Below are 15,175 nucleotides of genomic sequence, written 5' to 3' on the forward strand. Positions count from 1 at the left end.
GCCGTGTGCGCGCGCGCGGAGGCGGCGGGGGGGACCCCGCGGCAAGATGGCGGCCGGGGGCCGGGCAGGGCCGCGGGGCATGACGGGACCGGGGGCGCCGGGCGGCCCCGGGGCCCCCCGTGAGGGCGGCCGCGGCCCCCGCGCATGGCGCCGGGGCGGCTCCGGCTCCTCCGCGGCCGCCCCGAGGGGCGGCCCGGGCCCCCGGGCCGGGCGAGCCGGGTTGCGCGGAGCCGCGACCCCGCGGGCCGGGACCCCCGCAGCGGCCGCGGTCGTCCGGAGCGGCGGGGAGCGGGCGGCGGGCTGCGGTGCTGACGGCGGCGGCCTCCTCCCTCAGGTCGAGCCTAGGCGGCCCCGGCAGGGCGGGCATGGAGGAGAATGCGGTGGAGAGCAGCAGCGACGCGGCCCCGCAGGCGGCGCGGGAGGAGCCCTCCGAGAGCGGCCTGGGCATCGGGACCTCGGAGGCCGTGTCGGCGGACAGCAGCGACGCCGCCTCGGCCCCCGGCCCCCTCTCCCGAGCGGATGACTCCGGCGTGGGCCAGAGCTCCGACAGCAGCGGGGTCTCCTTGGTAGGAGCTAACGGGGAAGATGGGGTGGCAGTCAGCTTGGGGAAGGGAGAGCAACCGCAGTTCTGGTTCCTGAGAATTTCTCTAGACGTTTCTGGCATACTGAGCTTAGGAGCAAGCTCTGTAGCTCAGCAGTCTCAGCAGACGCTGTTACCTAGTCAGGTGTGTGCTTGCCGGTCTGAGGAGAACTCTCCTTGGTAGCAGGAGCAGCTCTGGAGGTTTAGGGTCCTTGGCAGTAGCAAAGAAATTGCTCTGATGTCTTTCCTGGCAGTTCTACAGTGATACACCAGTGTCATTTGCATACGCTGGCTCCCCCAAGGGCCTGGCCCGGCAAAGATCTCTCAGCTGAGCTCTTCTAGCCTCTTGTTTTCCACCAGGAAGAGGTGTCGGAGAGCAGCTCCAGCACAGATGCCATTCCCCGGATCTACCTGCCAGATTCATCCTCCATCGCCCAGTCCACCTTGGTCTCCAGTGTCTCCACTGTGAGCCAGTCCATCATGGTGTCAGAGTCCCCACAAGTCCTGGTCCACTCCAGCGTCATCACTGACGGAGCCACGATTGTGTCAGACTCCACTGCGTCCACTTCCTCAGACCTAGGTTCTGCCATCGATAAAATCATCGAGTCCACGATTGGGCCTGACATCATCCAGAGTGAGTGCATGCTCCCAGCTGCTCACACGCATGGCAGACCTGTCTGCTCTCCCTCTGGAGAGCCCCGCATGCAAACGGCTCAGGGTGCTGGGGCTGGGGAAGGGAGCTGCTGCTGTGCCAGCCCTTAGGAGGTGAGGGGGAAATATGTACATGTATATGTATGCACCTCGATCAGCGGGGGTTTCTCTTCTTGCCTTGCTGCGGTAGCTGGAGGGTTTGACAAGCAGCTTGTGGCTGCTGCGGCTGCTGGACAGCCCTCCCTCTGTCCGGCTGCTCCTTCAGCTGCAGTGCCAGCAGCCCAGGGCAGGCTCTGTCCCTGGAGCCGGACCTTCCTCACCCCTTCCCACTTGTGTCTGAACCTGGGAGAACCCCAGTGAGCCCCAGTAACTCTACAGCCCCTGCACCTGACAGTTACCATTCTGCTCTCCTCTTCCTCCCAGGCTGCATTGCTGTGACCAGTGCGGAGGATGGCGGGGCAGAGACTACGCAGTACCTTATTCTGCAAGGCCCTGATGATGGTAAGGGTGCATCCTGGGGCGTCTGATGGTGGCTGTCTCTGCTTCTGAGCCTGCTCCACAAGAGTGGGGACTGGAACAGGTATCCCAGCTACGTCGGCCACAGTGCCTGTACTAGAGTCCCCGTGGATGTGCTGACTGTTGGGAGCTTGTTGCTCAGCTCACATTCAGCCCTGTGCCCCAGGTGTGGGTGCAGCCTGGATGCAGGTCAGGGTCTGCTTCTTGACTGAGCTGGTTTTGGTGTTTCAGGTGCCCCCATGGTATCCCAGATGGCCACCTCTGCTCTGGCCAATAGCTTGGCGATAGAAGCTGTTGCTGATGGACCTACATCCACATGCCTTGACCAGCCTGGCCCTTCAGACCCTTCTGAGCAGTTAGGAGTGCTGGAGCTGGCCGCACGGCCAGATCAGGCCAGAGAGGCAGATGGTGGGGAGGACCTGGACCAGCCGGACATGGAGACCCTGGAAGAGATGATGGAGGTGGTGGTGGTGCAGCAGTTCAAGTGCAAGATGTGTCAGTACAAGAGCATCTCCAAGAAAACGCTAATTAACCACATGAAAGAGCGGCACTTCCAGCCAGGTGTGTGCTAAGAGCTGAGGAAAATTCATCTTAATGCAGACAGGCTCTTCTCTTTCCCAGGAAGAAACAAGGGAAGCAGTATGAGTGTAAGGACCTGTTCCACCATACAGTCTGGCGAAGAGTTTTCTTTCTGTTCTCTGTGGCAGTGGGTTCAGCTCTGGCTTTGAAGAAAGGACGTCCACGAAAGGGGGGATCTGCTCCAAAGACAGAGGAGGAGGTCCCAGAAGAAGAAGAAGATGACGATATCATGGATGCTGGTGCTATTGATGACCCTGAAGGTAGGACTCGTGCTCCCCACATCTTGCATAGCTTAGTCTTTTCCCAGTCTCTGTCTGACTTTTGGGTCGCTTACCTCCAGAGGACAGTGACTATAACCCAGCTGAGGATGAGCCCCGTGGGCGACAGCCCAAGTACAGCCGCACTGTCCCCACATCCAGTGAAGAGAGGCCGCGTCGACGCCCGGGGAGACCCCGCAAGTTTCCTCGTCTGGAGGACATGCCCCAGGACACGCCTGAAGGTGAGGGAAGCGGGAGGCCGCAGCCCCATGCGAGGCTCGAGCAGGGAGCGGTACGTAAACTCCCGGGAGCCCATAGGGAGGCATGTGACAGAGCTATGCTGTGTTCTGTCAAGCAGGGGGGGAGGTGGAGCCCTTGGTGACGTCCCAAAGCACACCGAGCCGTGAGCTGCAGAACTTGGAAGCAGCCAGTTCCTCTGGTCTGGAGAACGGGACCAGTGAGAGCCTGGCGGAGCCCAGCATCAGCCAGTCTGACTCTGAGAACAAGGACCCTTCCTCCAACACGGGCCCCGAGGAGGCAGACGTCATCCCCAGGAGGCGAGGGCGGCCCTCCCGCCGCTTCCTGGGCAAGAAATACCGCAAGTACATGGGGCGCAGGTGAGGGGTGTGTGCCAAGCCAGCGCTGGGCCCTCTGGCCTGTGCCCAGGGCTGGTCCAGCCCCTGTTTGCCACCACAGCTCTGAGCCCCGGTCCTGTTTCCGCAGGTACTACTACAAGTCACCCAAGCCCCTGATGAGGCCCTACCTGTGTCGGATCTGTGGCTCACGTTTCCTCACGCACGATGATCTGCGTTTCCACGTCAACTCGCACGAGGCCAATGACCCACAGCTCTTCAAGTGTCTTCAGTGCAGCTACCGCTCCCGGCGCTGGTCCTCTCTCAAGGTGAGCACCGTCTGTCCTGCTCCCATACCCACAAGAGTGGCTGGTAGCCCTCGGTCTCACGGCCCTTACTCTGCTTCTTGCAGGAACACATGTTCAACCACGTGGGCAGCAAGCCCTACAAGTGTGAGGAGTGCAATTACACCAGCGTGTACAAGAAGGACGTCATCCGGCACTCCACAGTGCACAGCCGGGACAGGTAAGGGAAGTGCAGTCCTGGAGACTGTCTTGCAGCCTGGCTGAACAGCACTAACAGTGTTCCTCCTGCCCTGGGAGGGCAGCCATGGCTGCCCCTTCCCCTGACCTCTGGCCCTTTCCAAAACGGATAGTTTTGGTGTCTGGGTAAAAGGGAGCTTAGACTTGGGATGTGGCTGATACAGGGGGGTTTTCTTGTTTCTTTTTCAGGAAAAAGAGAGCTGATCCGGTGAGTTTGAATACCCTGTTGGCTTGTCTCTCAGCACTGTTATATGGGAAGAGGCACGTGGGTCTTCCACAAATTCTTGGTGCCTTGTTGAAGGCAATGTTTCTGGATCGCCTGAGGAAAGGCAGCCCAGGTCCTGCAGTGGGGAGAGGGTAAGGAAACCGGTGAGCCCCTCCCAGGTGAGCTCATCTTTATGCTCTCCCTCCAGCCCCCAAAGCTGAACTCCTTCCCGTGCCCCGTATGCAACCGCATCTACCCCATGCAGAAGAGGCTTACGCAGCACATGAAAACACACAGCACAGAGAAGCCACACATGTGTGACAAGGTGAGGGGGGGGACACAGCCTGGGGAAGGGCTGGTACTGAGTGAGACTGGACGGGAGGTGAATACTGCTTTGCTTTGTTCTGCTGCAGTGCGGAAAGTCCTTTAAGAAGCGCTACACCTTCAAGATGCACCTGCTGACACACATCCAGGCCATTGCCAACCGCAGGTAGGAGCCCAGCAACAGCCTGCGGCGTGCCCTGGTAGAGCCCGTGTCATGGCTTCCCCTCAGTGGGGAGGACAGAAGGTCCCTGCTGCCCGTGTGACAGGCGGCGTTGTCGTGGCAGGTTCAAGTGTGAGTTCTGTGACTATGTCTGCGAGGACAAAAAGGTCCTGCTGAACCACCAGCTGTCACACATGAACGACAAGCCCTATAAGTGCAGTTTTTGCAAATACTCCACCTTCCGGGAGGACTTCCTGGTCTCCCACGTGGCTGTCAAGCATACAGGTGAGAGGAGCTGCCTGCCTGCCCCATGCTCCGACATCCCTACACCTTTGCTTCTCCAGGAGGCTGTCAAAGCCTGTCTGTTCTCCCTGCTGTCCCTCGGGGACCCCCTGCTTGACTCCTGCCTCCCGTGTCCCGCAGGAGGGAAGCCGTTCGCTTGCGAGTTCTGTCACTTCACCACCAAGCACAAGAAAAACCTGCGCCTCCACGTGCACTGCCGCCATGCTGACTCCTTCGAGGAGTGGGCACAGAGGCACCCCGAGGAACCGCCCTGCCGCCGCCGTCCCTTCTTCACCCTGCAGCAGATTGAGGAGCTGAAGCAGCAGCACAGCCAGGTGCAAACCCCAGCTGAGCCAGAGGCCAGTCCGCCGGTGAGTGCCGTTGCCCATGCCCCAGCTCCTCCTGGTGCTCACCAGCCCTGGCCACGCTGTCAGCTCTCTCTCATGCAGGCACCTCTTGGCCCCGTCACCTACCACGCGGTCCAGGCTGTCCCAGGAGCAGAGCCCCCCGTCCTTTCGCAGGATTCCCTGGGAGGGGCCACTATCATTTATGAACAAGGCGAGTGAGCTCCCACAGAAGGGGGCGAGGATGGGGAGGAGGTGGGCGAGCATGTGCCTGACCACCTCCTTCTGACCCCGACAGACGTGGCTGGATCAGCAGAACTGGCCACGCAGACCGCCCTAGATCTTCTGCTGAACATGAGCACGCAGCGAGAGCTGGCCACGGGCTCGCTGCAGGTGAGGGGGGCTGTGCCGGCGGGGCGGTGGCAGGGGGAGGCTTCCCAGCCCTATACAGTTTCTCCATAGTGCCCAGCCCTGTTCCGGTTCAGGGGGTGTCTTGCAAGAGCCTTGCCTTCCTCCAGCTGAGCTGCTGTTCCCCCCTGCAGGTGGCAGTGGTGAAGCCGGGTGATGCAGGAGGGGCGCAGGGCCCCTGTGAGCCGCAGGCACAGGAGGAGGGGGCAGAGATGGACTCTGAGGAGCAGCAGCAGCAGAAGTTGGTGACACTGCACATGGCAGACCCTGGGGAGACGTTGGTGCAGGAGGCTTATGAGGAGGCAACCCTGGGTGGCTCAGAGTTGCAGCAGATCACTATCCCCTTTGGCGGGACGACAGAGTACAGCATCATCACACCCATCAGTGAGGAGATTCAGACTCCAGGCACGCTGTACAGGTCAGCTCTAAGGAAGGAGCAGGGAGGCAGAGGCACTTCTGACCTCAAGTGAGGAGGCTTTAGTGGTGAGGAGGGTGAGGCAGATCCTCCCTGATGCTGTCCTCTCCAGCAGTGAGGAGGAGAGCCCTGTGGAGACCTCCCAGGCGGTTGTGGTGAGCGAAGCTGTGATGACAGAGGAGGCCCTGAAGGACCATAACAATCACTATATCATGTCATCTGGCGTCCCGGGGAGCCAGTTCCATCACATTGAGGTAAGAAGCTGAGTTTTCTCCCTGTCTTGGGCAGCAGTGTGAGCAGGTGTGACTGGGTGTTTCTCTCTCAGCCCCTCAGCGGGGACGCTGCCTTTCCCTCGCCTGCGGAAGGCCAGGAGGCACAGCCCGCCGGCGTCAAGTGGCCCCTGGTGCAGTGTGTCACCAGGCAGCTCCAGAAGGACTCGTCTTTATCCCCAGCCTCCGAGGGGCAGGAAGTCTCATCCCCAAAGGTCAAGTGGCCTGCACTCCAAGGTGTGGCCAAGAAGCTCTCATGCAAGGTTTCCACAGCCAAGAAGCTCTCGTGCAAGATTTCCACAGCCAAAAAGTTTTCATGCAAGATTTGCACAGCCATGTTCACAGGGAGAGCAGAAATGGAGAGTCACAAGAGAGCCCACATTGGGCCCAGCACCTTCAAGTGTCCTGACTGTCCGTTCACTGCAGCCCTCTGGCCGGAGGTTCGGGTAGGTTCCCTGGCACAGAGCAGCCCTGAGAACAAGAGGTTTGGGTAAACGGGGGCTTTCTGACCCTGGCGCTTGTCCTTCTGCCCCCAGAGCCACATGGTCCAGCATGCCAGCCTTCGGCCGCACAAGTGCACCCACTGCAGCTTTGCCTCCAAGAACAAGAAGGACCTGCGCAGGCACATGCTGACGCACACCAACGAGAAGCCCTTTGCCTGCCAGATCTGTGGGCAGAGGTGAGTGAAGCCTGCTAGGTTGTTGCTGCTTTGAAAGATCCTGTAGAGCTCTCTAAGGCTTAAGAGGAGATAGGATATTGGCAAAGAACTGGCTGTTCCGACCCTACCCCCAGGAGCAGTCTCCTGTTAGAGGGGACTCTGCCCTTGAGAACAGTGCCTGCTGCAGGTGGACCCAGCGTCGTCTCCAAGGAACTTCTGTACGGGGAGGTTCAGTACTTGGGCACTGATGGAAATGTTTTGGGAGTTGAGACAGGCCATGCCGTAGGATGTGCTCGTGGTGCCCATGTCCTGGGTCTCTGCAGAGAGCACAGAGGCCCTGTGCTGCCCATGGCAAACTCCACCTCACTCTGTTTCTCCCATAGGTTCAACCGTAATGGGCACCTCAAATTCCACATGCAGCGTTTGCACAGCTCAGAGGGGAAGAGGCCGGGAGCGCCTGCAGCTGCTGCCCAGCAGACCATCATACTGAACAGTGACGAGGACACGCTGGCCACCCTGCAGAGTAAGATGTGTCCCTGTGACCAGGGGTGACCTGGGGGTTTCCTGTGGCCAGAGCCCCGTGAAGGGATTCACCCAACCTGTGGGCCAAGCAGGGCTGAGATGGCTCAGGGCCGGGAGATTCCTGCTGAAGCTTAGGGTGAAGCCAGTGGCAGCAGGACTCAGTGCAGAGACAAGGGGGCTGGGCGCAGGGACCTCTCCTGGTGAGGTGCCGACTGTCGTGGTTCTGTGCAGAACTGGGGGTCCAGTGTTTCCTCCATTCGGGTCCCAATAGATCAGTGCGTTGCAGGAGCAGCGGCGCTGTGAGCAGCTTAGAGCTGAAATGGGAAGCAGAGTTTGCGGTCTGATGTGGAAGTTGCGTTTTGCTCACAGTGACCTCTAGTTTCCTTCATGTTTGGGAGAGTTTGCTTTAGCTTCTGACCTTCTGTGAGCAGAGCTAAGAGACTGTCCTGTGCTTCTCGTTGGGGTGGGCACCTGGCAGGGGCCGCTTGGGAGCAGGGCCAGCCGGCAGCCCTAGCAGTGTCGGCACCAGCTTTCTCTGCATTCCAGCGGCTCTGCAGTCCGGCCAGGCGGTGCTGGCTCCGGAGCGGCTGCAGCAGGCCCTGGGGCAGGAACACATCATCGTAGCGCAGGAGCAGAGTGTCACGAGCCAGGTGAGTCGGGCCCATTGGTCTCATCCTCCCAGTCTGTGCGGCGGCTCCCCATGAGCTGTGCAGGTTCCCTCCTCGGAGGGCTTGCAGTCAGGCCCGCCGCCACTGACAGCGCTGGGCTCTTGCTGACCTGCAGGAGGAGGCTGCGTACATCCAGGAGATCACAACTGCCGATGGACAGACGGTACAGCACTTAGTGACTTCTGACAACCAGGTGAGGGGGGGGGGCACATCCCGGAACCAAAAGATTCTGCACAGCTGGAGTGGGGAGAGCTGGGGGCAGTGGGGAGAGGTGAGGTGGAAACAGGCACAGAAGACGGACAAGAACCAGCCTTCTTGTGGTGTGGGGTGTGGGTGGTGGTGACCTTTCTTGGGTCTGAACCCCTGTGTTTGCAGGTTCAGTACATCATTGCCCAGGATGGTGTACAGCACTTGCTTCCCCATGAGTATGTTGTTGTCCCAGAGGGACATCACATCCAGGTAAGCTTCAGGCTGTCTGCTCCCTTTGTGCGGTGGATGGGGCTCATGAGGGTGCCGTGTGTGGGGCTGGGCCTCCTCCTGCTCCTCGTGGCTTGCTCTGTTCGAGTCACAGCTTTGTTCAGGGGCAGGGATGCCTGCTAGCCCTAATGCAGCCTCACTGCGGCTCTTGTCCCCAGGTACAGGATGGTCAGATCACCCACATCCAGTATGAGCAGGGCAGCCAGTTCCTCCAGGAGCCGCAGGTAAGGGACCAGGCATGATGGCTGGAGCTGATGGAGCTGCTCTGAGATGGGCTCTGAGCACACAGCTGGGGAGGGAGGGATGTGAAATAGAAGGTGCGTATGGGTTGGTGACTCGCTGCAGCAGCTGTGGCTGGAGCAGCACTCCGGGAGGGATTCTCCCCAGTCCCTGACTCTCCTGCTCTCTCCTCCCTGCAGATCCAGTACATGCCTGTCTCGCCTGAGCAGCAGCTTGTCACCCAGGCACAGCTGGAAGCAGCTGCACACTCAGCAGTCTCAGGTAGGACCAGGGCCGAGCTCTGGCCTAGCTCTGGCAGTCCCGTCTCCCTGCAGGTCCCGGGTTGCCAGTTCTGCCAGGCAGTTTGCGACGCCTGTTAGCAGCCGCCGAGACGCCATGGTCTCAGCCCAGCTCTGCCTGCAGAGGCTGCTCGTTTGCTGTAGCCAGCAGGGGCTAGCAGGGCAGCCATGCAGCGGCCCTTGGCGGAAGGGCTGGGGTAGGCGAGGCTAGGTTGCCACCTTGCTGCCTGCGTCCCTGTAATTCTGGGAAGCGGACAGCCTTGGTGTCTCAGGGGAGGTCTTCGCTGGTCCCAGTGTGTCAGTTCTGAAACAGTACCAGCTGCCTTCCCCTGGAGATGAGTTGCTGTGCAGCAGCTTCCACAGGGTCGAAGCACCCTAAATGTGTGTTTGCGGAGTTAACTGGAGCCAGACTCCCCGCTGGAGCCCCGCATGAGCATGGTGGCCCTTGTGCTCACGTCGTACACCTGCCCGTTCCCCTGGAGGCAGGTGGCGAACGTGGAGGGGGGCCCTGGGCAGCTGCCTGCTCTCCCCTGCCCGAGGAGGAGGAGGCACTGACCCCCCTCTCCTCTGCAGCAGTGGCGGATGCTGCGATGGCCCAGGCGCAGGGCGTGTTCACCACCGAGGCGACAGCCGAGCAAATCCAGCAGCTGCAGCAGGGGATCCACTACGATGTCATCACGCTGGCGGACTAGCACCGGGGCCAGGCCCGGCTGGCGCTGGGACACCCGTGCTGAGCAGGACAGCTGCACCAGGCAGGAACCTCCTCAGCCAGCAGTTGCCTTATTGCTTCGGGGCTACGAGGGACGTGCCTGAGCATGCCGCAGCAGTGGCATGCTGCCGCTCGGCCGTGCACCGGGAGGGGCCTGCACATCCTCTCCAGCACAGGCAGCTGTCTCCAACAGAGACTGTTCTGCAGCCGAGGCACCGAGGCAGGCTGCGCGGTGGCAGCGCTCTCGTGTGGACGGTCTTTTTGCCTGTTGCACTTGATGGTCTGAAATCCCTTTTCCTGAATCATGTCTGTGTGGGCCAAACTCGGCTTGGCATCTGCCCGGCACACGAGGATCCGGGGAGAGCGCCGTGGGGCCGAGCACAGCGGCGCGGTATGGTGTGAGAGGTGAGGTGTGTGCAGCCACAGCCATATGCTCCGCGCTCCGCGGCTGTGGGGCGTGCAGTCCTGATGTGAGGGCAGCCATCCCTCCCTTGACTTCTCCGGCCTGCGGGCAGGCAGCAGTAGGGCTTTGGACTGGAGGAACCCAGAGTAGGAAGAGGCATAGGTGGAAGATACTCTATTTTTCTTCTGAGGAGGGATAGACTCTGGAGTTGGTTCGTAGGTGGTTGTGGGAGGGGTTCGATTCTGACATTCTCAAGCTTTGACTATGCTTATGAATAAAAAGGGATTGAAACCTGTGAGTGTACCTGTCTGGAGGGTCTGTGGTACTGCCCCCGCCCAGCACCGGGCCAGCGGCGATGGGCAGGACTAGCCTTCCTGCTGCCTCCTCCAGCGTGTCCCGCTGGGGCGCAAGGGTCCCAGAGCCTGGTCCTGGGGTGAGCAGGTCCCCGCTGGCGGGTGCCGCTGCCTTGTGCTGTTGGCTTCCTTCCGCCTGAGTGACCTTGACTTCTGGGAAGCGAGCCGGGCATCTGGTGCAATGGTGGGTTTGGGGCTGGAGTCATGAAATTAATCGAGTGGTAAACAGCCTAAATCCCGTGTAACTCTGTCCCAAACTACACACACCACCCCTCCCTGAGCGGATTGTCTGGAAGTATTTACATGTGATTATAACAGCTAATCTCAGAGTTTTAGTTCTGTGCTTTTGCATTAAACTGATTATCTGCGGAGGGGAAAAAGGCCTGGAACCACCCAACTTCACCAAGAGCTTCTGTGAGGCCGGAGCCCTGTGGCTGCAGGACTGGTGCCGTGTGATCGCCAGGCTCTCGGCAGCCTCGGCTGCAGCTGGTTGTGGCTCTGTCCCAGCTGTGGCTGTGTCCCCCTGCCTTCACGTCTGCCTGGTGCCTTGTCCGTGCCCAGTCGTGCTGGTGTGTGGCTGTGCCTATCCCACCGTGGCTCGGTCGGCATCCAGCTGTGTCTGCCATGTCAGTGGCTGGCCGTGGCCCTCCCTCTCCAGCTGTGCCGCTCAGGGTTAAGGCACGCTGCAGCAATCCGCAGGCGCTTTCCTAGATTACAGCCCCATTATCTAATAAAGCAGATCTGCGGCGCTGCTGGCAGCACTGATTAGGGCTGGAGGAGTCCCGTGGGGACAAGGTTATGGGGCTGCTGCGGGGCTGTGGCCAGGGCTGGTCCCAGCCACCTGGTCCAGCCGTCCCCTGCCAGCCGGCAGCACAGGCGTCCTGGCTGCCCTGCAGCTTCCATTCCTGGGTCTGCCAAGAGCACAGGACCAGCCCGAGGTGGTGATGGGGCTGGGATGGGTGGGACCAGAGCTCCCAGCTGCTGCACGTGGGGAGCTCTGGGTGCTGCTGGGGCTCTGGCCATGGGGCACAGCAGGGCTGTGGGGACTTGGGGCCCCTCAGTGCTGGCACCTCAGCCCCAGGACCTTCTGCTGTCACCAGGGGCCCGTGGGGAGCCTAGGGATGCAGCGGGGCTCATTAGCACCAGTGACCTTCCCCTTCTTGTCCCCAGCCAGCGTTAAGCGGGTTTGTTACATATTTAATATCCTGAGAGCATTATTAGTCTGTATTTAATGACGGATACAACCTGTGGGATAATCCCAGTCTGAGCGGGGAGGTGCAGCGGCAGGAGCTGGGCAGCTCGGGGGGTCGCGGGCTCTCAGGGCCCCTCGCACATCTGCCCGCTGCTGCCCTGCCTGCCTACTGCCCCCGCTCTGCCAGCAGACGGGAACACACCGGTGCCGGCAGGGCTGGGTCCCCAGCTAAGCAAAGCGTCCCCGGCCGTCCCTGGGGCTGTGGGGCCCCTTCCCCTTTGCCCCTCTCCAGCTGGGAATCCAGCTGCAGGCATGGTGGCACTGGGGCTTGGGCGAGGACCAGGCCAAGCCTGAGGAGTGGGCTCCGGGGCAGCACTTTGCGCCACCTGCGTCCTACCAGTCTGTGCACAAGTTCTCCCGCCAGCCCCCAGCCCTCTAACCCGGCGTGCTGCAGTGTGGGGGGCTCTGCCCACCCCTGCCCCGGGGCCAGGTCAGGGCTGAGGCCAAGGACGGGGACTGACAGCTCTTGGCACTGCAATGAAGCCCTGGGTGTGCTGTGTCCCGTGTGTGACCCCGTGTGTGACCCCGTGTGCGCTGCGCACCCATGGCCACGGGTGTCCGTGGGGCTCACGTGGGCCCCATGCACCAGGCCCCAGTGCCTCTGCACCCCATCCCTGGGGGCTGTGCAGGCTGTGCTGGGGCCATGCAGGGTTGGGGGGCCAGGGGGGGCCGGGGTCCTGGCGTGGGTCCTGGACATGTCCTGCCTGGTGGTGGGCAGGCGGGGAGGATGCTCCCTGCCAGTCCCTGCCCGACAAGAGCTGAGGAGGGGGAGGTATCGGCTGCCCCAGATCCCTGCTGCCGCTCTCGTGGGTGCTAATACCCCCTAATCAGCTGTCAGTCATCGCGGACCCCGGCAGCTATAAAACACCCGGGAGCAGCTCCCTGGCTGCTCTCCCTGCAGCATGGCAGCTCCTCGGGGCGAGGGGAGCCCAGGCCGAGAGCTGGGGGGCTTGGGGGGGTCATGGGGAGCCCTGCGGGGACCCCCCCAAGCCCTACTGCCCTGCCCCTGCCCCGTGCTGGCCAGCTACAGCCTGCTGCCACCCCCCCTAAGCCTCCTGGCACCCTCGGTAAGTGCCGCACAGCAGCTCCCGGGGGGCTGGGATATGGGACCCCTCTCAGGACCGGGACAGGGCTGGTTGGGGTGGTTGGGGTGGGGGTTGGGGAGCTGCTGTCCCAGGGCCCCTGCACATATCCCCCCTCCCCTGGCATCCCCCTGCACCCTCCTGCACCCCGGCACTTTGGGGTGCGCAGTGCCAGGCACGGGAGGGGGGTGAGGATGGGCAGGACCATCAGCAAAGGGCTGAGACCCCACGTCCCCCAGACCCTCTCCGGGTGCGGGTGTCCCCCACCCCATCCTGCACTGACACCCCTCTGCCCCCTCCAGACCCTCCAGGTCTCACCAGCCTATGAGGTGCCGCTGGGGCTGCCTGCAGAGCCGGGGCGGGGGAAGGCAGCATCGGCGCGGGAGAGCACTGGGGCGCTGAAGGCCTGGCTGGCGCAGCACCCCAGGAACCCCTACCCCAGCAAGGGGGAGAAGGTGATGCTGGCCGTGGTCAGCCGGATGAGCCTCACCCAGGTCTCCACGTGGTTCGCCAACGCCCGCCGGCGCCTCAAGAAGGAGAACAAGGCAGGCTGGGCACCGCACGGTGCCTCGGACAGTGAGGACAGCGAGGGCGAGAGGGCCCCACCAGGTGCCTCCCCTGGCCCTGGCCCCAGCTCCAGCCCCGTGCAGGATGGGTGCGGGGGCAGCCCCGAGGGGGGGCCAGGTCCTGGGCAGGGGAAGCAGCCCCAGAAACCCAAGATCTGGAGTGTGGCGGCGATGCTGGCATCTCCTCCTGGCGAAAGCGGGTGCCCCCCGGGGATGCCGGCGGTGCTGGAGCAGGGCTAGGGCTGGGGTGGTCGTGCCCTGTCCCCGAGGGTCAGGTTGGGGCCAGGGCTGCGGCTGTGGGGAGGGGACGGCCCCATGGCTGGGCAGGGCAGGACAGAAGGCCACAGGACCCAGCAGCTGCCCGGCCAAGGAGAGCGGGAGGTGTGGGCAGGGAGGGACATGGAGCACTAATAAATGTGACTCTGTCTTGGGCCTCCTTGTGTTGCCTATCTGTAGTGGGGATGCCAACGGGGATGCATGGATGCCCGCAGGGATGCAGGCATCTCCACTGCCAGTGCTGCTGCAAACAGTTTCACTGCCCCTGGAGAGCAGGGCAGATCCTGCCCTGACCCCCTCCGGCTGCCCCTTGCCCAGTCCCCCTCTGCCTGATGACATCCCCGCGCTGCCTGAATCGGGACTCTCCTGCGCATCCGGCCAAGCTGACGGGGATTCGCTGGCCCCATTGCTGGCTGGGCTCCCCGAGGGGGCTCCCGCCGTTCAGCAGAGGAAGAGAGATGCAGCATTTCCAGGTGATTCGGTGCCTTCCTGATGCCTCCTCCCCTTTCCCATCCCCGGACGTTTCGGGGTCACCCATGGGGTGGGCTCACGCTTGGGGCGCAGGGCTGGGGTGGCCGTCACCACCATCTGCGCCATGGGGCAGCACAGGGAGGGACACGCAGGGACAGGGACATGCAGGAGGCACCGCACACAAAGGGCGTGTTGGGGGGGGGAGCAGCAGTACCCGTCAGACTCGCCAGGCTCCCCACCATCCCTCCCCCAGGGCTGGGCGCTGGCAGGCAGCTCCACACAGCTCTAGGGTGACAAGCGGGGCCAGGGGTGCTGGCTGGGGAGGGGAGAGGGGAGCAGGAGCCCCAGGAAGGCACAGACATGGGATAGAGCTGTATGCTGGTTTTTAATGTTCCTAAGAACTAGGAAACAGAAATCAAAAATAGACTTTGCTCTTCTTGATAAAAGTAATAAAATGGTTAGCGGTGTTAAATTAATCCTTACAAAACAAAACCCAAGGAGGTTAAATAAAGCCCGGAGGCTCCGCATAAAAACCACAACGACTACAAAACAGCTGCAAAGACGTCTTTACACACCAAAGAAACTCCTCTCCTCCGCTCCTCCCCTTTACGGTACACAGCGTCAGTGAACACGGGACTCACACATGTGGGAAAGAAACACGGATGCGATGGGAGCAGCCCTGCGAGGAGCACGGGCGCCACGGACAGAACTATTTACACTATGGACATGGAGCTGTGCTGGTGCCAGTCCGGCCGCAGGAGCCCCCGGGCTCTGCCCGCCCTTCTCCTGTTGGCGCCGGGCTGCGGCCAGCTGCCGGGACCCCTCCAGCCACGGCGCTGGGCGCCGAGCACTCGCGTTTCCTTAGTTGGGGTTAGTGTCCCGGCTGCTGCTTTGCTTTTGGCCCAGTTCCTGCTCTTTGTCCGCTGTAGAGGAGGAGGACGAGGAACTGATGGTCTGGCCTGAATGCTTATAGGCTGCAATGAGCTCCTGCAGCCGCTCGGGTGTGAGCTCCCACTTGGCAAAGCCTGCACTGTTCTGCAAGGGAGGCAACAGGCGCTGAGCATCTCCCTGTGGTCCAGGCACACTGCCACGCTGTGGGTCAGGGAACACCCATAC

The 15,175-nt window shown here is 61.9% G+C and overlaps 1 protein-coding gene across 4 annotated transcripts; it reads left to right on the forward strand.

Annotated features, from left to right (window-relative positions):
• Positions 1–335: 335 nt before the first annotated feature.
• ZNF335 (zinc finger protein 335) lies at positions 336–10,357 on the forward strand. 4 transcript variants are annotated; one of them, XM_059827209.1, is made up of 27 exons: positions 336–566; positions 941–1,214; positions 1,655–1,732; positions 1,979–2,308; positions 2,455–2,586; positions 2,667–2,825; positions 2,939–3,200; positions 3,307–3,484; positions 3,568–3,680; positions 3,887–3,905; positions 4,111–4,227; positions 4,316–4,392; positions 4,511–4,671; positions 4,810–5,039; positions 5,118–5,226; positions 5,311–5,405; positions 5,555–5,838; positions 5,948–6,089; positions 6,161–6,550; positions 6,641–6,783; positions 7,146–7,285; positions 7,831–7,934; positions 8,068–8,145; positions 8,328–8,411; positions 8,588–8,653; positions 8,849–8,930; positions 9,521–10,357. In XM_059827209.1, the coding sequence occupies exons 1-27, from the start codon at positions 366–368 to the stop codon at positions 9,637–9,639; spliced, it is 4,167 nt and encodes a 1,388-aa protein (XP_059683192.1). In that variant the 5' UTR covers positions 336–365; the 3' UTR covers positions 9,640–10,357. The 4 variants fall into 4 exon arrangements, with proteins under 4 accessions (XP_059683192.1, XP_059683193.1, XP_059683194.1 ...); XM_059827210.1 differs by having other exon boundaries at positions 2,942–3,200; XM_059827211.1 differs by having other exon boundaries at positions 2,942–3,200; positions 5,951–6,089.
• Positions 10,358–15,175: the final 4,818 nt, after the last annotated feature.

Source organism: Gavia stellata, chromosome 20, assembly GCF_030936135.1.
Source record: "Gavia stellata isolate bGavSte3 chromosome 20, bGavSte3.hap2, whole genome shotgun sequence".
NCBI classification, from domain to species: domain Eukaryota; kingdom Metazoa; phylum Chordata; class Aves; order Gaviiformes; family Gaviidae; genus Gavia; species Gavia stellata.